The sequence below is a fragment of the Piliocolobus tephrosceles genome, chromosome 12 (genome assembly GCF_002776525.5).
Source record: "Piliocolobus tephrosceles isolate RC106 chromosome 12, ASM277652v3, whole genome shotgun sequence".
In the NCBI taxonomy this organism is placed as follows: domain Eukaryota; kingdom Metazoa; phylum Chordata; class Mammalia; order Primates; family Cercopithecidae; genus Piliocolobus; species Piliocolobus tephrosceles.
The window spans coordinates 84,096,248-84,119,641 of NC_045445.1; the positions used below are offsets into that span (position 1 = coordinate 84,096,248).

The window sequence follows — 23,394 nt, forward strand, 5'->3', positions numbered from 1 at the left end:
CAATGCCTTCCTCAAGAACTACTGGCCAGAGCATCACACTGGTATCCCTTAAGCCCAGCACTGCCGGAGTGATCTCCCAGCCCATACTCAGACACAAGGGGCCTCCATTTAGTTTTCCCAAAGGCAGGGGGCTGACTGGGTCCTCTGCTCTAACTCACTCACTTCCAGGGCTAGCCAAGACCCCTAGGTGGCAGCAGTGAAGAAAGGCCAAGGCATGTAGGGACAACTGAGCCCAAGACAGAATGAAGAAGGTGACAGAGCAGCGGGACTGGACAGGCACCTCACTGTGTAGGCCGGGTCGGAGTGCAGACTTGGGTGGTGAAACCTGAACACTTACCGAGACAGGCTTGTGGCAAGGTATGACTGGCCTCGTTTGACCCATGAGGAGGTTGAGGTACCCAGAGAGCAGGGCTTGCCTGCCCAGGCTACTGAGAGCACTTCAGGGATGCAAAAGTCCAAAGCCTGGACTTTCTCTCTAGCTACTCTTCAGAGCCTGGGATTTTATGGCCATGTAATACGGCAGAGGAAAGCCCCTTCCTTTGGGAAAGTCAAGATGAGAGAGTTTCTCTAGGCCCCTGGGCTTTGCTGGTCACTGGAGCCATACCAGAGGCTGCCTTGAGGCACTCAGACCTCTTAGATTGGCTTACAAGTGGCACAGGGCCCCCTAAGCCTCCTGGGGCTGGGACTTCACTCTTCATTCAAGCTGTTTAGAATGGGAAGGAATGGCCGCTTAGCCAGGCTCATCTCTCTCTAAGATGCCTGAGGTCATTCATGCTTGTGGCCAGGTCATGAGATGGGGTTTGTAGCTTCTTCCCAAGTTCTGGCTAACTTTCCACCTCTTCTCCGCACCCCCTCCCCCCCACCATGCCTGGCCACAAATCCCTCTCCAAAGAGAAGAGCTGAGGCCCTCCCCGTTCTTCCTGTGGACTCACCCCAAGACCTGTTGCCAGTAAGCTGGGACTCAGCAGAGGGTGGGGTGAATGCTCAATGCTCTGAGCCCTAACACTGAAGCCTCAGTCACAACCCAAGTCCCCAGTCCCTAGCCCATTGTCAGCAAAGACAGCCACACAGTTAAAGTGCATCTCTGGTAATGCTTTATTGATCTAAGGGATCCTGCTGCACCTGGCTCTCTGCCTCTCCATTCTCATCTGAAATGCCCCTCAGGCCTTCCAGACCCTTGCCCCCACCAGAGATTATAATACACTCATGAGAATTGATACGTATGTGTGTCTGTGCAAATGCGTGTGTGTGTATATATATATATACGTATATATATATATATATACACGTGTGTGTGTATCTATATAAACACAAATATATACACACACACACATATATATATATATATATAAACTGTACAGTATTTACAGGTACAAATAAAATAGGCTTGAAAATTACAGTGGTGGTTGGGACCCATCTCATTTCAGTTTACTCAGCAGATAGAAAAATAAAGCACCAGTGGCCTTTGAATGGCATTTGAATTTCCATGTGAGCAAAGATGGCTGGCCAGTGGGACAGAACAGGTTTGGCTTAAGCTCCAGCTGGCTAAGATAGGCCCTTCCATCTGTCTGGCCCAGGGGCCAGGTCTCTGCTTGAGAAAGGGGCTGTTATGTTAGCCCACTACCATAAGCAAAAGGGACAATGACACAGACCCTTGTCTCTTAACCACACTCTGCTTTTGCTTGGCCTGGGCAGTGGCAGTGTGTGGACAAAGGCTACACAGGACCCCGTGGGGTGGCAGATAAAGTGTGAAACCCAAGTCAGGGAAAACTGGTTTCATTGGCATCTTGAGACTTGAGAAAGGAAGCTTCTCCACCCTCACATCCCAATCTATGCCAAATCGTCATGTCGCTTATTAGGGGCCTGTCAGTGCCTACTCTTAACTCAGCCTCTTAAAATTCAGCATCATATTTACACAAATGAAACAGCTCATGGTGATTGGGGCTGCCCTGCGCTCCACCCCTGTGCCCATTCACTCCAGTCCAATTCCTCTGAAAAAGACACTTCAGGGCCAGTGTTGGCCCCAAAGGCAGGACCAGAACCTCCTGTCCAATCTCAAAAGCACCCTTGCAGGAAACAAGACGGCTTGCCCTCTCAGTCTGGTGGAGAGCTGGGATCACGCACTGCTGTCGACCTCTTTGCCCCTGCAGGCGGGGAGCTGTGGAGGCTTCAGGCCAAGTAGCGGCCTCACAGGCAGGTGGCTGGCGGCAGTAGTCTTGCTACTCATGCGATTCTCTTCTCTTTTCGGGAGAGTAGAATACAGGGTTGGGGGTGAAGGGGGAGTGGAGTTGCCCAAATTCTCTTTTTCTCCCCTCTATGTGCAGAGGAGCTTTAGGAAAGGGGACAGGACAGGCAGCTGGAGCCACCTGGTCCTGGCTCTGCTCCTGACAGCAGCACCCAGGGGGCTGCTCTGCTCTTATTCCCCCTCACTCCCTTGGTGCCCAGGGGGCCTGGGTGGTGCCACCCTGGGACCAGCCCAAGGCTCACAGTTTTGTCTCAGGGCCCGCTGCCTGCAGGGTGGGGAAGGAGTCCCGGATCTTTGCCACTTCCATGGCACACAGGTGCCCAAAGACTTTGTTGTACCAATCAGGAGAACGGCCCCTAGGGAAGTAGAAGAAACCAGGCATGAGCAATGTGTTTTTCCCTGGAGCCCTCACCAGGGAGAAGGAAGAAAGGACTTGTCCCAGCCCCAGGGATCGACAGCATGGGGCAAAAAGGAGGGGCAGAGGCAGGGGAGGGGGTCAAGGCCAAGGGGGTCGAGCAGGCTGTCCCAGGCCTGGTACCTGAGGTCAGCCCGGCAGATGTGTGTGAGCCGAGAGCGGCCCAAGCCACAAGGCTCCATGAGGTACTGGGACGTGAGCATGAGGGCCCGCACACCCGACTCTGGCACAGGTTGCTCAGGATCCAGGGACTGGGAGACAAGCAGGCAACCCCCACGAGGCAGGTCAGAGCGCCACATCCTGTTGGAGAAAGGACACATAGGCTCAGATTCCTAGTGCTGGTTTCCACCCCACTTCTCTGGCCCCCCCAGCACAGCAGGGTAGCAGCTGCGGCCCCTCACCGAAGCACCACAAAGTCGCGGCAGGGATGGGGTGCCATGCTGTCGGTGACATAGTGGTACAGCTCCACACCCGGCATCAGGGCTTCCAGCACCTGGGCCCGCAGCAGATCCTCATCCCAGAGGGCCCGCTCCCGGAGAACACGATGCAGCACCACAGCTGGGGGGGCTGCCACCTCTGTGGACGCCTTCCACAGCCGCAGGGGGTGCCCGTCCGGTGCCTGTGAGCCACAGGAGTGGGGATGGGGGCAGCTGTCAGGGCTGGAGAACTCTGACTCCAGCCCTAAGTCCAGGCCTCAAACCGCAGCGCCTGAGGTTTAATAGGGTAGGCTGCAGAGCTCCTCTGCTAACCCTGGCCAGACTGAGACAGTGCTCCCATGCTCCCTGCCCTCTCTCTCTCTTTTCTGGATGTCTGCTTTTCAGTCTGTTAGCATAAAGAGATGATGGGGCACACATTCTCAGAGGCCTCTCAGGCCCTACCATGATGGGCACAGTGCTTGGAGGTGCAGGAAGATGGTGATTGTCAAGGAGCTCGCCATCTAGCACAGGCAGTAAAACACATGCACAACAAAAGCTGCCACTTACAGAGCCTTTTGTATGTACTAGGCACTCACCCTGATCCTACATGGGAGGTTTTGTTATGACCGTTTTTTACACAGGACACTTCAGGCTTGCAATCTTACTCAGAATCCACGTCCAAGAAAGAGCATGACCAGTGCCCAGAGGGGAACAGAGAGAAATCCCCTCCATCCTGGGGCATGACAGAAGGTTCTGAATGGAGGAGGAACACATTCCATTGTCGCTAAAGGTGCCTCGGGAAATGTAATGCTCGGGGTCAGGGCAGTCCAGGCAGCAGGACCGCACAAAGGTGCAAAATGCAAGGATTCAGCTGGACTGCGGGGCAGGGAGAGATGGGAGTTGAGGCTATCAAAGCAGCATCGTATCTGGAATGGGGCTTTTGGAAGGTCATTCTGGCCGGTGGTTCCTGAGAGAGTTCCCTTGGTCTCATTTGGTTCTTGATTCCTTAAGGTACTTTCTTGACTCTCTGACACTCTCCAAGGACAAGGCCGAGGCACAGCGAGACTTGGGGGGCAGCTCCTCTCCGGCTCCTTCCTTTGGGTTCCCTGACTCCCCTTGCCTGCACCATGCTCTCCCAGCCCCATAGCAGCCAGCCGTGGTGTGGTACTCACCTTCCTGCAAGCCAGCTCTGTGTGCTGGGGCCCTGGCACGCTCATCCAGCCCTTGAAGCGCTCAGCAGCATCACGCAGCAGGTCCTGGATGCTCTCCTCCATGTAGAGGCTCAGGCTTACCCCTGCAGCTTGGGCCTGACGCAGCTCAGCCAGGGCTGGGCCGGGAGGGCTGAGCTCAGCTGCACTGTAGGAGCTGCACAGCTGCAGCACCATGTCCTGGGGCACCTGAGAGGGCACACACACAATGGGCTGCAGCTCCAGAGAGGAGGAGACCCCATGGGGTCTGTCAGGTTCACATTAAGGGCAGTGGAGAGGTCCAGCTACCACAGCAAGGTAGATGAGAAACATTGTGGAGGAAGAGTTGGGGGTATAAGCTTGAGGGGTATGTGTCAAATTGGGTCCTATCCCTGACTTGGGGCACCGAGGTCAGGCCTGATGGTTCCCCCAGGTCTGGTAAGTAGGCACCATGGCCTGGGGTTACTCACCTGGAAAAGTTTCTTGCAGTCACTGATCATGTGCGACAGGCCCTGGGTGGCTGCCATGTTGTCACTCAGGTCCCTAGGGCCTGGCCTACCAACAAGGCTGCGTTTGCTCTTGATCCTAAATGGGGCAGGAGGTGGTGAGAGGAGAGATGGCACAAGGGCACAAGACAAGATGACAGACAGGCTGCCTTGTAGCTGCCAGGAAGCCACTTTGCCAAACTTGGCCACAAAACAACCTGCTGCCTTTTGGAAGGCCCTGCTCCACAGATCCCACCAGCCCAGGGTCCCTGAGGAGTCAGGCTTACTCCTTGTGGTGAGGACGAGACACAGCAGTGCCAGCCATCAGAAGCCAAAAGTCCAATGGGGCCCAAATTTTCTGGACCTGGCCCAGCCCTGACATGCCGTGCCCCATTTCACCTGGGAGAGGGGCTCTCCTTCTTAGAGACATTGAGGTGGAAGATGGAGGGCGCCAGGCACACTGCCAGGTTGCCTGCTGTCATCTGGTTTTCCTCGGCAGAGGCAATGTCACTTAAGAAGTAGAGCAGAGTCTGTAGCACCTCTCGGTTCTCATCGGGGAGCAGCAAGGTGGCGGCTTGTGCTGCTGCCAACCACGGATCCTTGGGGAGGACTGTGAGGAAGCAAAGGAAGAAGAGCCTTCCTTACTTCCCCAGAGGCCTCAGCAGCCAGCCTCCTGCTTCCAAGGGGGCAAAAGGCACAGAAGTCCCGAGGGGAGCGGCGAGAGGGAAGGGAAAAGTTCAGTTCTGTGAGGTCTCTGGGTGCTTGATCTAGCTTTATTACTAATGTACAGTGTAACCTTAGGTAGTTTCCCTTTCTCCCCTCAGGGCCTCAGTCTACCCTTCCATATAATGGGTTTGGGGAAGCAGAATGGTCTCTCTGCAAGGGCCTTTCCAACTCCAGACAGTAACTGTTCCAATCAGCTCACAGGTCGAGCTACATTTGCCGGCACCAGGCTTATCTTCCACAAGGCCTGGGATTCAGGGAGGTTGAGAATGGGGCAGGCTGTTGGGGATAAGAGTGGGTGACTCACGCTGGTAGATCTGGAGGAAAGTGGTGGTGAGCTTGCTGGTGAAGATGGGCTCAGGCAGGTCCCGGAAATATTGCTTTAGCAGGTCAGCCACGTCGTAGGCTGACTGGCCCTCATAGCAGACATTGTCAGGCGAGGTCTCATTCATTTGGCGCAGTTTCTGGATCCTGGACTTGACCCCAGACTTGCGGAAGATGCCTACCTGGTCCATGCAAGGGAGGGAGGGAGGGAGGGAAGAAGACATGCGTGAGTAGGAGGGAGAATGTGAGGCCAGTCCTGGCCTGGGTGTCAGGAGCTTAGGCCACCCCAGAGACTTCAAAGCCTACCAGGTCTCCTGAGGGGCAGGGTAGGAGACAAATGGGAAAATCAAAGAGAAGGATTTTTATAGCTTCAGGACAAAAAAGAAAAGATGCTTTTGTGGAGATGAGTAGGAAAAGGTGGATCTAGGCAAATTCAGGCTCCCCAGAAGATAAGGACTATGGAGCCTGGGCCGGAAAGAAGGTAGCACAGAGCTGGGCCTAAGGAGTAGAAAGGAGTTTCATCCTTGCTGGTCCTTGCTGAGAACAGCAAAAGCCTCTGGTGGACCAGCCCAAGTGAGAGGGAAGGCCAGAGCAGTTCCTCTCCCCAGCTCCTCAGCCTTCAGCCCACTGCCCACCAGCACCCCACCCCTGTACCATCCCCCTACAGGCTGCCCCACAAGGGCTCACTTGGTCCAGGCACTGGCTGCGCAAGTAGCGCATGGCTTGCTGAATGCTCTGTGGCAGTGGCTGGCCCGTGCGCTGCACATGGATGAGGGGTGGCACCCCAAATACGTGCTGTCCCCGGTAGTCTGGGGTCTTGTTTCTCCTCATGAACTTGGGCATTGACCTGTTTGGGAGAATGACAAGTGATCAGATAGGGAGAACACAGTTTGGAGACTCTGCCTGCAGTCTTAGAGGATCAGGTGGGGTGAGGAGGATAAGGCACACACCACTGTCCCAGAGTCAACACTCATCAAGCACCTGGTTTGGGCGCAGCCCCAGGGAGTCACAGAGGAACACAGAGAGCTCTCAGTCCGGCCAAGGAGATAACTGTGTCAATAGGCAGTAACAACTCGTGGCCAGTAGGAGGCCAAGAACTTAGGGGAAGACCCATTGAGGGAGGGGAACTGTACCTAGTGAGTTAGGGAAGGCTTCAGAGAGGATGTGGTAACTCAGCAGGCTCTTGAGGGATAGGAAGGCATTGTCCCAGAGGAGAAATGGGGAAAATGCATTCCAGGCACAGCACAAACAAAGGCAAAGAGGCAGGAAAAAGATCATAGCACGTTCACGGAAGGATGACTGGTCCCACTGGTCTGTAAGGTGGGGTTGCTTAGGAGGGGTAGGCTAAAGAGCCAGAAGGATGGAGCGGGACCAGAACAGGAAGGAGTCATGGTGGGAGGGAATCTGGACAATGAGAAGCCAGAGAAAAGTGTTTATCTGGAGAGTGACAACCACACCTGCATTTTAGAACAATCTCACTAGTTGCAGCACGGAGGTTGAGATGGAGTAGACACAGCTGGAGGACTTCAGGTCCTCTGCCCCATACCCAGCCTCACCAAGCCCCTCCAGCCTCCTGGCATATCACACTGCTCCCCTGGCCTGTGGGCCCTGCCTGCCTGCACCCACCTCCTGGGCTGACCCTGCCTGGGGCCGTGGACCTGAGTCAGCAGTTTCCCACCCTCCATGGCCCAGGAGCCACTCACCAGACCCAGCCCTGCTTGTGGGGCACAGTGTACTTCTCCATGAAGGCAGTAAGCCGCAGCAGTGAGCCCTTGTGCAGGAGGTTGATCTGGCTTGCAAACTGCCGGTTGATCTCTAGCGACTCTGAGTTGAGGCTGGGCCGATGGGAGTTCTGGAAGCTATGCCAACGGAGCTTCCTGGTGGGGGGCGGTGAGAGGGGTGGAGAGGCCCAGAGGAGCAGGTTTGGCTAAACCTTAGAAAAGGTGTGTGTTATTCTGGTCCCCTTTTTTCTCTCCAAAGAAAACATGCAGGGAGTTGGGACCACTTTCAGCGCTGCTGCTGAGGCCCCAGGGTGGAAAAAGCTTGGACTCAGCTTCTTAGGGGCCAGGAAGTTCTTGGGGAGGGTGGCACAGAGCTCAGGCCCATCTAGTGCCAATAAGCAGTGAAGCCCCCTGCCCATTCCAAAACTACCGTGGAGGGGCTGCTCCAAGAAACTCTGAATGGGCAAACCTGGGGACCAGAGACCATCTCCTCTAGCATCCTCCCTCACTTTACAGATGAGGAAACTGAGGTCCAATGAGGAGAGCATCATTTCCTCAAGGCCACAGCAGAGGCAGGTTCTGGACCTAACTTTCTGGATTCCCAACTCCTGTACTCTATTCTCCTGAGCTGGCTGTGAGGGGATAATGCAGCCCCCAAGCACTTAGCCCTGGGCCTCACGACTGAGAAATCAGCTTCAGAGACAGAGAACAGGAGTCCCTGCGTCCGCCCCATCCCAACCCAAACTCTCACCTGCAGGGTCTGGTAAGTGAGGCCCCAACACCTGAATCGCGCCGTTCACGGGGCATTGATGCCTGGAGTCCAGCCAGGGGCCCCGCAGCCTCAGCCTCATTCATGGAGTTCCCACTACTGTCAAGTTCGCTGGAGGAGGCCACAGTATCAGAAATGGAGTGTCCTTCCTCCACAGACAGGCTAGAGGCAAAGGTGGGTTCCCCGCCTGAATGTGCCTCCTGCTCACTGTCCTGGGCTGGGGCTGGGGCCGCGGCCTCAGTCTCTTCCTGTGCCAGTGGCTCAGCCTCAGCTGGAGCCTGAGCCGGAGCCAGGACTGCTGGCTGGACTTCAGCCTGGGCCCAGGCTGGGGACTCTCCATGGGCCAGAACCTCCATCTGGCTGAGAGCCTCAGCTTGGCGTTTGACCTCAACTGTGGCTATTTGTACTGATGAAGTGGCCTCCTCTTCTTCCTCATCTCCAGGCCCCAGGTCTGAGTACATGGCCCGAGACCACAGCTCTACTCGTTGCTGTAGCCCCCACACGTGCTGGAGGATGTCGTCTAGGTGAGCATAGCTGCCCCCACTCTCGTCATCACCTTCATCTTCAGCCTCGACCCCAACCATTGCAGGCTCAGCTGGGTACAGCTCAGGTAAGTTGTCATACGTGCTGGCATGGCTGCCCGTTGAGCCACAGGAGCCCCGGCGCCCCTCACAGCCCCACCGCCTACCTGACTGCCAGTCTGCCAGGCGGTGTCCGTCCTCAGGACACAGGCTCTCAATGGACAGGGAGCGAGGGAATGTGCCTGGTTTGTGGTCCCCAGGCACATGCACCAGGCAATCACCCCGGTGTATCCGCTGAGGATGCCGGAACAAGGCCACAGGCCAAGCCTCCCAGGCCTTCCGAGTGTTGGCACCACTGCCACCGGCTGAGGTGGCGGCCCAGTTCTTGGCCCTGTAAAATCCGGCTGAGAGGAAGCCACGACAACTGCGGAAAGATGAGGCTTTGGAGACCTTCTCTGAGGCGGCTGGACTACGTTCGGGCTCTGCTTGCTGGCTGCCACTCTTTTCCTTCCGCCTCAGAGACTCAAGGTGCTTGAGGAAGCTACGGTTACGATGGCGCTTCTTGGCTTTGTCCTGGGGACCCTCCTGGCCCTGGGTGGGGCTGAGGAAGGGCCGGTCACTCAAGCTGGGGGCACAGCCTGGCAAGGGCAAGTCTGCTGGCTCGGGTGGTAGGCTCACGGTGATGACTGGCAGAGAGGTGGCACTAAGCTCGGTGAGGACGCTCTCACAGCTTGAGGTCACTGGCAGGCCAGGGCTCGGTGGGGCCAACAGATCAGAGGACCCCATAGGAGACCAGCACTTACTTTCCTGCTGGAAGGCCCAGTGGCTACTGATGGTACATTGCTCTTCCTCTTCTGAGTCTTCATTCTGGGAAAGGCACTGCAGGGTCAGGTCAGAGAAGCCCAGGCCACAAGTCCTTGCTTGTACTCCACTCTCTGCTTCCAAACTCCTGGGGGACTCTGAGATGAAGGGCCCTGCTTTCTGGCTGAGAACATGGCCTAGGTGGGTAGAGCTAGCTCTGGGAGTGCCAGAGGAAGCCAGGAGTCACAGACAGAGCCCAGATGTATGGTAATGGTAATGGTCAAGTAACTAATCTAACCCCCCTTCCAATTTTACAGATAGGGAACAAACCCACAAACCAGCGGCCACTTGCCCAAGGTCAATGACATACATTAAGTCAGTGACAGACCTTCCCAAGCTCTGGGCTGTAGTCTTAGATTAGAATCACAACAGAGGTGGACGGAATTTGAGATTTTCTAGTTCATCTCCTTCTTTGCAAAATGGGGAAACTGAGGCCCAGAAGGGAAGAGGTGTCCCTGAGGTCCCTCAGCAATCAGGCAGAGCTGAGACCAGGCTTTGGTAACTTGGCTGCCCCACCTGACTACAGGCCTCTGGTATAGAAAGCCCCAGAAAAAAAAAAAGCAAGAAAGTGAGTTCCCAGGAAAGAACGGGGTCACAGATCTCCTCCATCTCTACCCCTAGCTGGGGAAAGGTACTGCTCTGGACATCTCAGACTCCTGGGATACTACAGCTAGTTTTACAAATGGTTTACGTATGCCCTGGGTTTCCTTATGGCGCCACAAGACGACAGACCCGTTCTTTGCCATGACTCACCTGCTTGCTTTGAAAATGAACCTCCAGTTTCATCGAGGCACAATTGTTCAAGGTCATCAGCCTCCTGTAATAAAGTGGAAGTGTCCACCCAAGGTGGACATCCCCAAAGCCTGGCAGAGCCTACCGAGATGCACCCACCACTTCACATGCCCAAGCCATCAAAACTTCTCGCAAACTCCAATATTCCTAAGTTTTAAGAACCAGAGACAATGCTGGCAAGATTATGGTCTCTGCCCTCCAGGAGCTCACAGAGAGTGGAAATAAACCCTACAGAAATGGGACATGTTCCAAGACAGAGCAGACGGAAGGCACAGCAGACAAACACAGGGAGAGACAAGTAACTTCCATGAAGAAGGGATGCAGTCAGAGAAGGCGTCCTGGAGGACGCAAATGGGATTTTGAGAGTGAGAGAAACAGGGACTCTTACCCAAGCTTACACAGGACACTGTAGGTATACAGTCAGCAAACAGATCAGTGGGCATGAGACCAGTGGGGCTAAGGCTAATGAACCAGCTTGCAAAGGGCTTTGGGTTGTATGCTAAAAAGTCTGCATTTTTATCCTTAGGCAGTGACAAATTTTAAGCAGAAAGAACAACCATTTGGAGCTGTTACAATGCTGAGGCTGGTGGATCTAGATGGATCTGGGAGTGGGGTGAGGGAAGGCGGAGAGGGGAGGGGAGAGATGGGTTATCAAGACTAAAGCCAGTTAGGCTGAAGCCTTGTGATCGATCCAAGGAGAAGCCATGGTTTGGCCTCAAACAAGGGCCAAGCTCTTTTAAGTAGAGAGGGACTGAAGCAGAGGAATATTTGGAGGCTATAACTTTAGGAGAAAAGACATAAGGCCAGATCTTGGCTTTCTAGCTAGAGTGACTGGGTGGTTGAGGGTGTCACAAACACAAAGAACAGAATGAGCAATGTGACCGCAGAAGATAAGCTTTGTTAGTAAGCTGGGCTCCTCCTCCGTTAGAGGGTACAAGGGATGTTTTTTTCCCACGAGGAAGCTTCAAGCCGGGCCTTTGGTTTCCCGGGCCTGACCCTCAGCCCACCTACCTACACAGGGCCCCCAAAGAGTCCTCGTCCAGAAAACCGTGGTTTTTCTTCACAGAGCCAATATCCAGGGGAAACGAACCTTCTGTATGGCAGAGAGAAGCAAAGATGAGTCCAGTGGTATATCACAAACTCAGCCTCAGCAGCCCTTGAGCTGGAGGGGAACGGCCAGGAAGGAGGGGGAGCAGGAAGACAAGAGGCAAAGCAGAAGGGAAAAAACGTCAGGAATAAAGGAGGGTGCCCAGGGAGTTCAGGGGAAAGGTCTGGGAGAGGCCTAGAGGGCTGAGCTGGACCCAAGAATTCTGTCAGTGAGGCAGGTCTATGGGAGATAGCAGGCCCAAGACCCCAGGTGACTGCCAAGAGCCCAATATGGGTTCCCCCATTCCCCTTTGAATCCTGGGCTGCTCGGGCAGGGAAACTTCTCCTTGGCCCAAGGTGAACCTGGGGGAGTAGGGCAGGAGCAAGGACAGAAGGGACAGGACAGCACAGTAGCCAAACAATACCTTGCATCCCCCTGTGTCCCAGAGCAGTAGGAGCCCACTCCCTGGGACTTAGGGAGGGGAGAGGGGAAAGAAAGGAGTTGGGGGAATGGAAGAGAGAATCTGAGAAGTCTCACAGCTCTCTACCTTACTGGTGAAGCAAGCCCATTTGTTCCTTTACTCATTCAACTAATGAGTATCCAATTGAGCATCTACTTTGTGCTAGGCATTTGAGCAAACCATACAGCATACAACAGTGAACACAACAAAAATGGTTCCTGCCTTCATGGAGTTTACGCTCTTAAAGGAAACAGATAAGCAACGATACTTAAAACCAAGATGGTGCAGTTACAAACGTCATGGAAGACATCAGCCAGCATGATGGCATAAAGGGAGGCTGGTAGGGGTGGCGGCTGCTTGTAGAGAGGTGGTCAGCAGAGAGCTTTCTGAAGCAGTGACATCTGAGCTGAGTCCTGAAAGATGAGAAGCAGCCAGCTGTGCAAGGAAACTGCAAAGAGAGTTCCAGGCAGGAGGAACATCAGCATCAAGGCTCTGAAGAGGGAAAAAGCTTGGTGTGAGCAAGTGTAGAGAGGAGCCCTGTGAACAAAGGTAAGAGTAATCAGTGGAGGTTGGAGAATGCAGTCTGACAGGCCAGAACAGAGCGTCTGTGTGTATTTCATTCTGAGTGTGCTGGGAGGCCATCAGAGGGCTTGGAGCAGGCCTGACAGTCAGACCTATGGCCAAACAAGAGCCCTCCAGCTGCAGTGTAGAGATGAGAGTGCAAGAGCACAGGAAGCTGCTGTACTAGCCCAGGTGAGCCGTGACACTGGGTCACACCAGGCTGTGGCAGTGGAGGTAGTAAGCAGTGGGTTGATTCAAGATATGTTCTGGAGGGAAAAAGGTCTTGCTGAAGGGTTAAATACAGGAGATGGGAACAAGGAGGAATTAAATTAAGGATGACTCCTAGGTATGGGGCTTGAGTAAGTGGGTAAATGGTGGTACCATCAGGAGTTGGTTTTAGACCTGTTTAATCCGAGACACCCATCAGACATTAGAGTAGAGAGATTGAATTGGCAGCTGTAAATATATGAATCTGGAGCTTGGGGATGAGGTCTGGACATTTGGAAGTCATCAGAATATGGATGGTACTTAGAGAAAGATCTCATGAGAAAGAAATGTTGAGAGAGAAGAGGGCCCCGGACCGAGCCCTGGGATATCCTAACCTTTAGACATCAGTTAGAGGAAGCAGAGTCAGCTAAGGAGACAGAACCCAGCCAGAAAGGCAGCCAGGAGAGGGGGGTGTTCCAGAAGCCAAAGGAAGAAGTGGCCAGTGGCACTGAACGCTGCTGAGAAATGGAGCAAGATGAGGACTGGGAAGTGACCGCTGAGTGTGACCACATGGAGGTCACTGGTGAACTGACCAGGCAAGTTGACCAGGCGAGGTGGATGTGAAGCCAGGGTGCAGTAGGGGTGTGGGAAGAAAAGGGGAAGGGAAACAGCAAATGTGAAGAACTCTAGAAAAACACAAAAGAGAAATGAAGGAAAACAGAGAAATGAGGCCACCACTGTGGTGCAAGTGAGGCCAAGGCTGGGCCACTAGGGTGTACAACTCCAGGTGGCATTCTTCACACCGTGTGTACCCACGTGGCATCCTCAGGATTGGTACCATGTGGTGACCCAGGTCAAGACAAGGTACTTTAAAGGCATGGGCAACAGCAGAGTTTGTGGCAGTTGTGAGAGCAATCTCGTAGAGATGATGTGGGAGAGAAAGGTGCAACTGCAGGAGCAAAGTCCCTGAAAAAAAATTGGAGCAGGGCCAGGAGACACTGCTTGTGTGTAGCTGGAGAGAGAATCTAACTTGCCCCATTTAACAGACAAAAAACTGAGTGCTAGGGGAAGTATGTAACGGGGGAGGGTAAACAATTAAGTGGCCTTACCTTCAAAAAGCTGCACATACTGAGGGAATCCTGTTGCTCGAAGCCACTCACATGCTCTTTTGGCCTCGGCTTCTAAAACAGAACAAGGGAAAGAAATAGGCAAAGAAATGGGGTTAGGAGGGTGCTGACGCCAGGGCCCTAGGTGTATGCTGCTCAACCCCAGCAGGCAGGGATATCTCATTCTGGTGATCCAGAAATGGCAAGAGAAGGCCAGAGGTCCTAGCACATTTGCTCCAAGTCATGGCCAGCCAGGAGGACCTCTGCTCCCCAAACCCTACTGTCTGGGCATCCTGGCCCTGGCTTTCTTGAGTCTCATTCCCTGCCTCTTCCAAAGCCCTCCCACTTTCCCACCCCCTGCCCAGGAACCAGGATCATCTGGGGTCAAGGAGGCCTGCTGGGATAAGAAGCCACAGCTGTGTCCACCCCCCGAGCCTTTCTGAGGGACCTATCCCCTTCCAAGGCCCTGGATAGACCAGCCTAGTCCAGGCAGGAAATAGGAATGCTCAACCATTCCTCTCTTTCTCTTTCTCATCATCACATGTAACATTCTTCAGCACTTTGACAGCCAAATCTCATTTCACACACACAATAACCGGTGATGGCTTTGCTATCCCCATTTTACAGACATACAAACAGGCTCAGCCTACGGTCTCACAGTGGACAAAGCAGCAGTGCCAGGGTTGGAATCTCAGCTGAGTCTGACAGCAGCATCCCCATGCTCATTCCAGTCCTCCCTCCTCAGGGAGCTTCCCAATACTGCCCTAGCTCTCTTGGCCTATTTGTGTCATAGTGCAGTGCTGAGTGTCATGAAGACACAGTACTGGCCTGTTGGGGTCTTGGGGGACCATGGCTAGGTCAGCCTGTCACCTCTGCTCTGGGAGTTCTGGCACAGAGCTGGGCACCCCTGCCAGCGCCAGCGGAGATGTGCAGCTGGACTGAAGCCACAGAGGAGGCACTTCTAGTCAGAGTAGGCCAAATACCAGCAGCAAAGCCCTGCACCTGCCCGGGCGGTTATTTGCTTTCCACCCAGGTAATGCCAAGATGAGTGGGGCTGGGACCATGGGACCTGGCATCGCAGGGATGGTGGGGGAAGTCAGCTGGCTTTAGCAGAGCTGATCTGGCCACGGAGTCCTGCCCTCAACACGTCCTCCACTTCCTCAGCACCTGTGGCCACAGTCTCACCTGGCCCCCTGACCAGAGGACTCTAAGGAGGCTGGTGAGGTTTTTCCAAGACAGGAAGAGCTCTCTCTTCCCAGTGCTCACTCACAAGGAAACCCAGGATGAAATCCTAGTGGCTGGGACAGATAAGATGAAGGACAAAACAGTATTTCAGAGATGCTAGGTGAGTAGACAGTGGAGGGAAGAGTGGGGGAAGTTAAAAGTCAGTCAGAAAAAGTAATGGGCTCCTCAAGGGTCACATACTGATGAGGATTTGAGGGAAAGAAGAGAGGGCTCTGCAGCCCCTGGAGCCCCTGCAGGTTTTGGGGGCAAATGGGGGTAAGGGCAAGGATGAACATCTGTGCATTTCTGTGAGTGCATGCAACAGTTCAGTGTCCACCACAGCATCTGTCTCTACACGTAGCTGTAGCCAAATCTGCTCATGTCCACGACTCATGAGGATCACTGTGGGACTGTGCACCTGTATATACCCACAGGCACCTCAGTCTCTGCATGCACCCGCCTCTCTCTCTGTCTCTCTCTCTCTCTCATCTCTTTCTCTCCGTGTGTGTGTGTGTGTGTGTGTGTGTGTGGATGTGTGTGTGTGTGTTTTATGTTACTACAACTTCCTGACCTAAAATAGAGATCTAGGAATCGCCAGGACCTCTGAGGGGTCCCTGAAAAGTGTCTGACACAGCCCTGCTAGCAGTACCTCCACCTGTCTGGCAGGGGGCGATGCAAGCCTGAAAAAGGATCCTGTGCTCCAGGCCAGTGGTAGTCTAGGTGATGTAAGACCAGTCCAAAGGGACTGCACAGCTACCCAGGGAGCCTTTGAGGAACATGGTTCTGCTACTAGGACAGCTGAGCTGGCTGCCACAGCCACCTCCCTGTCCCTGTTCCTGTCATGCCCCTGCGATGAGACCCTTTCCCCATCTCAGCACCCATCCTGGCAGCCAGCTCTGCTTTCCTGTTATGAGGACAAAAGGGAGGTGCCTGAAGATGGACCAGGTTAGGACTTCCAGAGAGGCGGGCACAGGAGCAGAGAGTGGCCCCTAAAGGGTCACAAGTATGGCTACCCCAGGAAAGGGAGCAAATCTCTAGGGTAGGCCTGCATGCCAGGAACACACCCTTAAAATCCCACTGCAGCCCTCAGTTACTCATGGCTAATGGAGAGGATAGGAGAGGCACCTCCCTCCCCTGATGCTAGGCATTGGCCCTAGCTGGGGGTTGGCAGAAGAGGACCATCTCACTCAGGCCAATGCCAAGTTCTTTCCTGACTACTTAGAGCCCTGTAGCCCGTTGCTACTCAAAGTGTAGTCCCAGACTAGCAGCATCAACATCACAGGGGAGCTTGTTAGAAATGCAGAATCCCAAGCCCCACACCCAGAACCACTATATTTAAGAAGACCCTCGGGCAAACACATTAACGTTTGAAAAGTCTTGGTCTAAATCACATTGCTCAGTGACTCTCACCCCTGGATGCACATAAGAATCAGCTAGGAAGTGTTATTTTTAAAAATACCAGTGCCCAGGGCCCCTTCCCCAGAAAATTGGCTTAACTGATCTGTGGTAGGACTCTCCACATTGGTATTTTTAAAAAAGTTACAGTATAAAGCCTACTGAGGTCCAAGACACTTTTCCAAGGTCATACAGGGTAAAGTATCACAGGTGAGACTATAACCCTGATCTTTTCACTCCATGTTCCGCGCTCTTGGCCATTGCATTATGCCACCTGCCCTCATGCCAGCCAAGCAAGGAGCTCAGAGTCAAAGGAACCAATCCCAGCCCCCCAGGCTGTTTTCCTGCTCCTTCCGGTCTAGTGGAGTCACAACCCAGGGCTCAAATCCTGATGCTGTCAGTCACTAGCTCTTTGACTTTGGGCAAGTTGTATAACCTCTCCAGGTTTCCATTTCCTCCTCTGTAAAACAGGAGCCACGGCATCCACATCTTTTTTCAATTTTTATTTTATTTATTTTTCATGTTTTTGGGTTTTTTTTTTTTTTTTTTCTTTTTGAGACAGGGTCTCACTCTGTCACCCAAGCTGGAGTGCAGTGGTCCTATCATGGCTCACTGCAAGCTCAAACTCCTGGGTTTGTGTGATCCTCCCATCTCAGCCTCCTGAGTAACTAGGACTACAATAGCAGCCACCACAACACACCTGGCTAGTTTTCTTTTTATTTTTTGTAGAGATGGGGTCTCACTATATTGCCCAGGCTGGTCTCCATCTCCTGGCCTGCAGTGATCCTCCTGTCTCCCTGTCTCAGCCTCCCAAAGTGCTAGGATTACAGGCGTGAGCCACCACACCCAGCCAGCATCCACATCTTATAGCTACTGACAGCATTAAATAAAAGACTGGAGAAAGCAAAAGCCCCTGGCACATAATACCAAGCACTCAACAAATGTGTTCCACCCCAACTCTGACTCTGAAGGGACCCAAAGAAAAAGAGGAAATTAGAGAAAGAAGCCCAGCTACTGCATTCCCTTGTGGATCTGGACAATGGCTTTGCCCAGACCACTGTCAGAATTGAGGCCAAATGGCTGGGGGAAGTGAGGTAAGGAGACAGAAATTTCAAAGAGGTTGCAATTGCTCCAAAGACAAAGGAGCAAAGAAGTTCGGAGTAGGGCTACAGACTGAATTCCCCACCACCTCTCCTTAACAGGAATCTAGAGAATGTAATGGGTTATTACCAAACAGGATGTCAGGGACATTGGCTCCCCACAATACACTATCTCATGGAGGGCTGGGAGGCCCCGAGGCTCCCTCCCAGATGGATCAGTCAGGGACGTATGTCTTGGTGATTAAGGGCTGAACTGCGGTGCTCTGCCTTGTCCCTCCCACTCGTCTCAGCCTGCCCAGGCTGAGGCCAGGAGCGACCCCACCTCCACCCCCAGTAGACTCAATTCACTTGGGGCTGAAGCCAGGTGGCCCAGACTAAGGATCGGCTTATGTATCCGGCGGGGAGAGTGACAACAGGCAGGCTGAGGTGAGGTAGGAATGCCTGTGGTCCCTTGCCTTACCTCTCTATCCAGCTGTGCAGATTCCAAGGCATGGCTGCCAGCAGTTCTAAAGGCTATATTCTGCAGGCAGTGTGTGCTCTGGCCAAAGCTCAGGTGATGTGCCAGAACAGGTCAGTAACAGCAGTCAGCTGGCACAAACTGGACTGCACTAAGACTTAAGCCCAGACTCTCTCTTGGGGAGGGGCCCAGATGATCCAGGCTGGGAGAGTCAGGGGAGAGGGCACACTACAAAGCTCCAGAGTCCAATCAGGCCTCAGAGCCAAACCCACAGGTCTCCTGGAGGGAGCGTCAAAGTAGGAAAGGCTGAGCAGCAGCACATGCTTTCCGAGGTCAATGATGGTATCTGCACCTACACTTACACAGGCCACGTCCCAGAGACGGCACAGAGCAGTTTTCTATGCTGAGAAGGATGCAACCAGGAAAAAAGCAGACCTTCTGGTCTTGAGAAACACTCAAGCGTAGGGCTTATGCACCCAGGAAAGAGGCAGCAACATTTCTCACTGGGAGATGCAGTAATGCCCACAGATGATCACTAAGTTGGAAAAAGAGCTTTTTTCCAATCAAGCCAGCTTCCATGCTTGCCACTAAGTCATCTGAGACAACTCGTGTCATTCTCTAAGCTTTGGTTTCCAAATTTATACGGTGGGGACTAACGACTTTCCTGTCTACCACTGTGGTTACCTTATAGATTTGATCAGGCTTTTGCTGGTTTTGAAAGTGGCTATATAAAAGTTCTCATTAACGAAGGCTATTTTTATTAAGATGAGCTGAACTTTGTACCCATCTAGTCTTTAAGACACAGTTCAGATTGTGTACCAGTTGCAAAGAGGTGAGAGAAAAGAGCCAGGAGGAAGAGAGAAGGCAACAGGCATCTAATCTAGACTACAGGAAGTAAGGCCTCAGCCAGCCAGTGTCACCAACCGCACTCTCGGGCTGGGTATCCCCTCTTCACACCACTACTAGGCAACCCCAGTCCTTGTACCTTCTGGTCACTCAGTGGGTTATAAGACAGCTGCCCCGGCCCTGGGTTCAGCCTACTCATGCCTAACCATAGAGACAATATTAGGCATGGAGACCAGGCAGGAAGATACAGGCTCAAGACAAGCAATGGATGGATGCCACAGGGACATAGATGAAAGCATCCTTTATTACTGCTGGAGCTGTTGGGTGTCCCGTCCCGTTCCTCCCTCACCTCTCAAATCTGGCTGCACGTTAAAATCTCCTGGGGAGCTTTTACTAATGGGCCCCACCCATGACTAGTTAAATTAAACTCTCTGGGGATAGGGTTCATTTTTGTTTGCTTATTTTTGAGAGCTCTCCCAGTGCTTCTAAAGTACAGCCTGTGATAAAGACCACCACCCTAAACAGAAAAGGCCTGCTAGAAAGCCACAGGTATAGGTCCCTGGAAAATTCTACCCAGAGACGAGTCACAGGCCTGTTCTACTCACAGGCCCACGTTCTCTCTAGACCTGAGTGCAGGAGCAGGAGAGAGTGACCAGCATCAATGTGAATGCCTATGATGACTGAGGGAAGGCAGGCAGTGGGTGTTTGTGAAGGTCATTCAGTTAGCTGACCTGCTCCCTAAGGTGACTTTAAACATGCGGTGGCCTCCTTTACCTGACTTAGCTTCCTGTTTGGAAAAGCATCGCCTCCATGGCCCTTACCAGAGGATAGGGGCCTCCAAAACAGGATCTGGCCTCCATGTTGGTCTCTCCCACCTTCACTGAGTGCAGGAGGAAAAGTCAGTGTCCTGAGTGGTGGAGAAAGACCTGGGATGCCACTATCTATGTGACAACCCCAGTTCCCAAGGCAGGCTCTGTGAGGCTGGTCCCTCAAGGCAGGGCTAGGAGGCAGGCAGGGGGGTCGCCTACCACTGCAGGCCCTGCTACTGCTGCTCAGAAATGCTAGGACCTGGCAAACCGCTCCTCAGATCATTTCTTTTGGTTGCTACAAGGCCCATTTCCTTTGGTTGCTACAAGGCGCATTTCCTTTGCCTGCTCTCCAACCCTAGAGAGGGACCTCTCTCAAGGAGAAGGTGCTGGCCTTTGGGCAGAGGGCTTGTACCTCAGAAGCTACCATCCTCAGCATGTGGCCCCAACTGCTCTGAGCAGCTCCTTATACCCTCCCTTAAGGAAATACTAAGGGACCCAGGCCAAAATAAGCTTGCCCACCAAGCCTTGAGCCCTGGCACAGGGCTGCATCCCTCAGGGGCGCTGTTTCATTTGAATTTGCACAAATCTACCCTCTAGGTTGGCAGTGCTGCAACGGGTGGCTGACTGGCTATGCCGCCTCTCTCCCTGGGGGACAGTGGGAGAGGGACCTGTACTAAGAGCTGTCAGGGATTACAGGGCCACCAAGACTTTCCCTCCTGACCTTGAAGCAGACCTGCAAGGGGGTCTGCAATGCCCTATCTATGGGGTGGTCCAGTTCACTGGTGCCTCTCTCTGCTCCTGCTGCTCTTCACTGAAATCACAACTCTAACTTGATTCTTACAGGGGGAGGCACAGGGAGGAAAGGAAACAGGACCAAAATAGCTCTCATCCCACATTCCAAACCTCACAGGAGGGGCACCACAGGAAGGGCCTCTGTATTTCACCCAGCCTAGGTTGGCAGTGCTGGACCCTGGCTGGCCTCTGGCTTGTTAGGTCACCGGGCAGAACTCAGGGCCCTGCTGCACCTGTTCAGATGCCAGTCTTGGTCTTGGTTGGGGCTACAGCTGGATGCCAAGTTCTGGGCCCATGCAAGCAACACTTCTGGAGCCTCCCTGTCACAAATGAGGCACCACTAAAGCAAACAGCCCAGGAGGGGCCCCTAGGACAGGGTGGCAGGAAAAAGAAGTCACTGAATCTTTTAGCTGGCCAGTGGTAAGTTCAGGTGTGTGGTTCTACCTTCTATATAACATCCCTCTCTCAACACTGCACACCCCAGAAAAAATTTCTAGTCTCTACCACAGGGATTCTCAACCAGGGACAATTTTTACCCCAGGGACATTTGGCAATGTCTGGAGACATTTTTGGTCATCTCAACTGGCGGGGATTAAGGGGTAAATGCTACTAGCATCTACTCAGTAGAGGCCAGGGATGCTACTAAACATCATACACTGCACCAGACAGCCCCAGACAAAGAAAGGTTGACTCCAGATCTGAAGCATGAGACCCCGAGGGTTGGCCTCTGCCTTATCTGGGGCCTCCGGCCCCTCTGGGCAGCCCACCCTCCCGCCAGGATGTCCTGGCGGCTGAAGTGAAGAATGGGTGCAACATTCAGTGGCGGTCCCTAGCCTTTGCACATTGTGGACACCTTGCAGGATCAGCCAGGAAGAGGCGGCAATTCTGGTTTGGCATTTTATTTAAAAATGGAAGTTACACAAGAAACCCCCAATTGTGGTTCCCCACTCCTCTCCGCAAAGCAGTGGCCTTAGCTCCTGTGTGCAGCTGTAAATGAGGGAGAATCACGAGCACCCTGAGGTTAAACCAGACCTCAGGCCCACTGAGGCTGCTGGAGATTTTGGGTCCAGAGGCAGCCCAGCCTGTGGGCTCCTGGGCTTGAGCTTGGTATGGCAGGACCAAAGTAGGCAGCTGACATTCCTGCCTGGCACGGGGTTTCCCTATGACAAGGAAGGTCAAAGTTGCCACCTGCTCTGCTGCAGTTGCTCCATTAGTTTTCTTGCCCCCAAGGGCCTCCTGCCCCCAACCCAGTCCCAGGTGCTCTGACAAGGTCATGGTGCCTAGGAAAGAGAGAGTTGTTTTAATGAGCCATGTGCTACTCCGTCATCTCCAGTCCCTGGCCTAGAGGTAAATGATGCCAGCCCAACCGGTCTGGGGCAGATATTAGGTCAGCGGTGACTGCTCTCCACTTTGGTTTGAGTGGAAAGTATTGAACTAAAGGTCAGGTGAACTACCTTCTGGCCTTAGCTCCACTAGCATCTTGCATAACCTCAGGCAAGCCATTACCTCTGTCTGAACCTCAGTTTCCCCATCTCCTAATGACCGTTCCCCAAAATCTAGAGCTGCAGCAGAGGTGTGTGTGATGGGTAGTGGCTGTCTCAGTGGGGGGAGCTTTTTTCCTTCACATTCTCTTCTGAGGACCCAAGCGAGGATCCTCAGTGTACACACCAAACCCATCTTTCCCCACAACCAGCTCTCCATATGTTTCTGCCTCCCAGTGTGCCCACTGCCTAGGCTTAAACCTCAAGTCATCCTTGCTCTCTTCTCACCACATGTATTTAATCACCAAATTCTACCAACTTTTCCATCAAATGGTTGGGCTTTTTTCCTGCCCAACTGTGCTCTAGGTTCTTCCGCCTGGATTACTTCAGCCCTCCAAGTTCCCAGCCTCTAGCCTCTCCTTTCAAGGGGCCATCCTGCCAGCTGCTTCTTCCAAGAGCCCAGCTCTAACCTGGCCGCTCCCCTACTCTACAACCTAAAGAGCTTCCACAGCCTGGGGCAGATAGCCTTGACTGCTCCCTGGCACTCAAGACTTTGCACAATCTAGACACAGCCTGATTTGAAGCTTTAAACTACTATTTATTCATCAAGCTGGAGATCAAACACTCCCTCCCACGAAGCCTCCCCTGACCTCTCACCAACCCCCTAACACCCAGTGGCTCAGTTCAATTAAGCAATCCCCTAACACATTTCCATGATCATCTCTGCAGCATGTGAGTCTATCCCCCATTCAACTGGGGGCTTCTCTGCACTGGGTACTTTTGGTCTTTGTGTTGCCACTGAAGTGTGTTAAGGGCTACCGAATGTTCTGGCAACACACAGACAGGAAGCCCTACTTCCCACTACACAGAATACAGGCCTCTGACTCTGCTCCCTTGTCTGATATCGCCACAGCACTAGACATGGAATTGAGCACGTCTTTACCTCAAAGGCTTGCCCTAGGACAGAAATCACATAGCCAGGAACGAAGGCTCAGAGATGTGAGAACAGAAAATGAACTCTGCTCGATGGTGGAGGCATTACGACCTGAAGGAGCACTTCACTCCGCCGAGCTCAGGGGAGGGCATCCACGTTCACCTGAGAGAAGGAGCGTGCCTACCTCCTGCCTCTCTCTCTCTTGGCCTGGAAAGTCTTGGCGCTTGTCTGTTTTGACCCTGTGCCACCACGTCTGCATCCCACCCCCTTGCCTACTTCCCTTTCCTTTTGCTCAGGCCAAATATAAACTCCTGGACAGGAAATGCCTTGAAGGAGCCTGGCCCCACCCTGAGATCCAGAGAAAATTGTCTCTGATAGAAAGGAAATGGGCCTGAGAGAAGTGGCCTCCCTGGGAAGGGAGCAGACACAACGTCTCCCCCAGCCCCAAGGAGAGTCAGAGGGAGGGCTGTGATGTT

General features: G+C 53.3%; 1 protein-coding gene across 3 annotated transcripts in view; it reads right to left on the bottom strand.

Annotated features, from left to right (window-relative positions):
- Positions 1-1,071: 1,071 nt before the first annotated feature.
- The window catches only part of STARD8 (StAR related lipid transfer domain containing 8), a 38,661-nt gene continuing 16,338 nt past the window's right edge, over positions 1,072-23,394 (bottom strand). For 2 of the 3 annotated variants that reach the window (XM_023198462.1, XM_023198461.1), the window contains exons 2-14: positions 13,884-13,955; positions 11,471-11,552; positions 10,421-10,484; positions 8,268-9,673; positions 7,499-7,672; positions 6,483-6,642; positions 5,779-5,977; positions 5,148-5,358; positions 4,734-4,848; positions 4,249-4,473; positions 3,062-3,279; positions 2,784-2,960; positions 1,072-2,601 (exon numbers count right to left, since the gene is read on the bottom strand). In XM_023198462.1, the coding sequence (XP_023054230.1) occupies positions 2,484-2,601; positions 2,784-2,960; positions 3,062-3,279; positions 4,249-4,473; positions 4,734-4,848; positions 5,148-5,358; positions 5,779-5,977; positions 6,483-6,642; positions 7,499-7,672; positions 8,268-9,673; positions 10,421-10,477 (3,060 nt within the window). In that variant the 5' untranslated portion in view covers positions 10,478-10,484; positions 11,471-11,552; positions 13,884-13,955 and the 3' untranslated portion in view covers positions 1,072-2,483. Of the gene's footprint in view, positions 2,602-2,783; positions 2,961-3,061; positions 3,280-4,248; positions 4,474-4,733; positions 4,849-5,147; positions 5,359-5,778; positions 5,978-6,482; positions 6,643-7,498; positions 7,673-8,267; positions 9,686-10,420; positions 10,485-11,470; positions 11,553-13,883; positions 13,956-23,394 lie in introns of all 3 variants that reach the window. The other variant, XM_023198460.1, reaches the window with a different exon arrangement.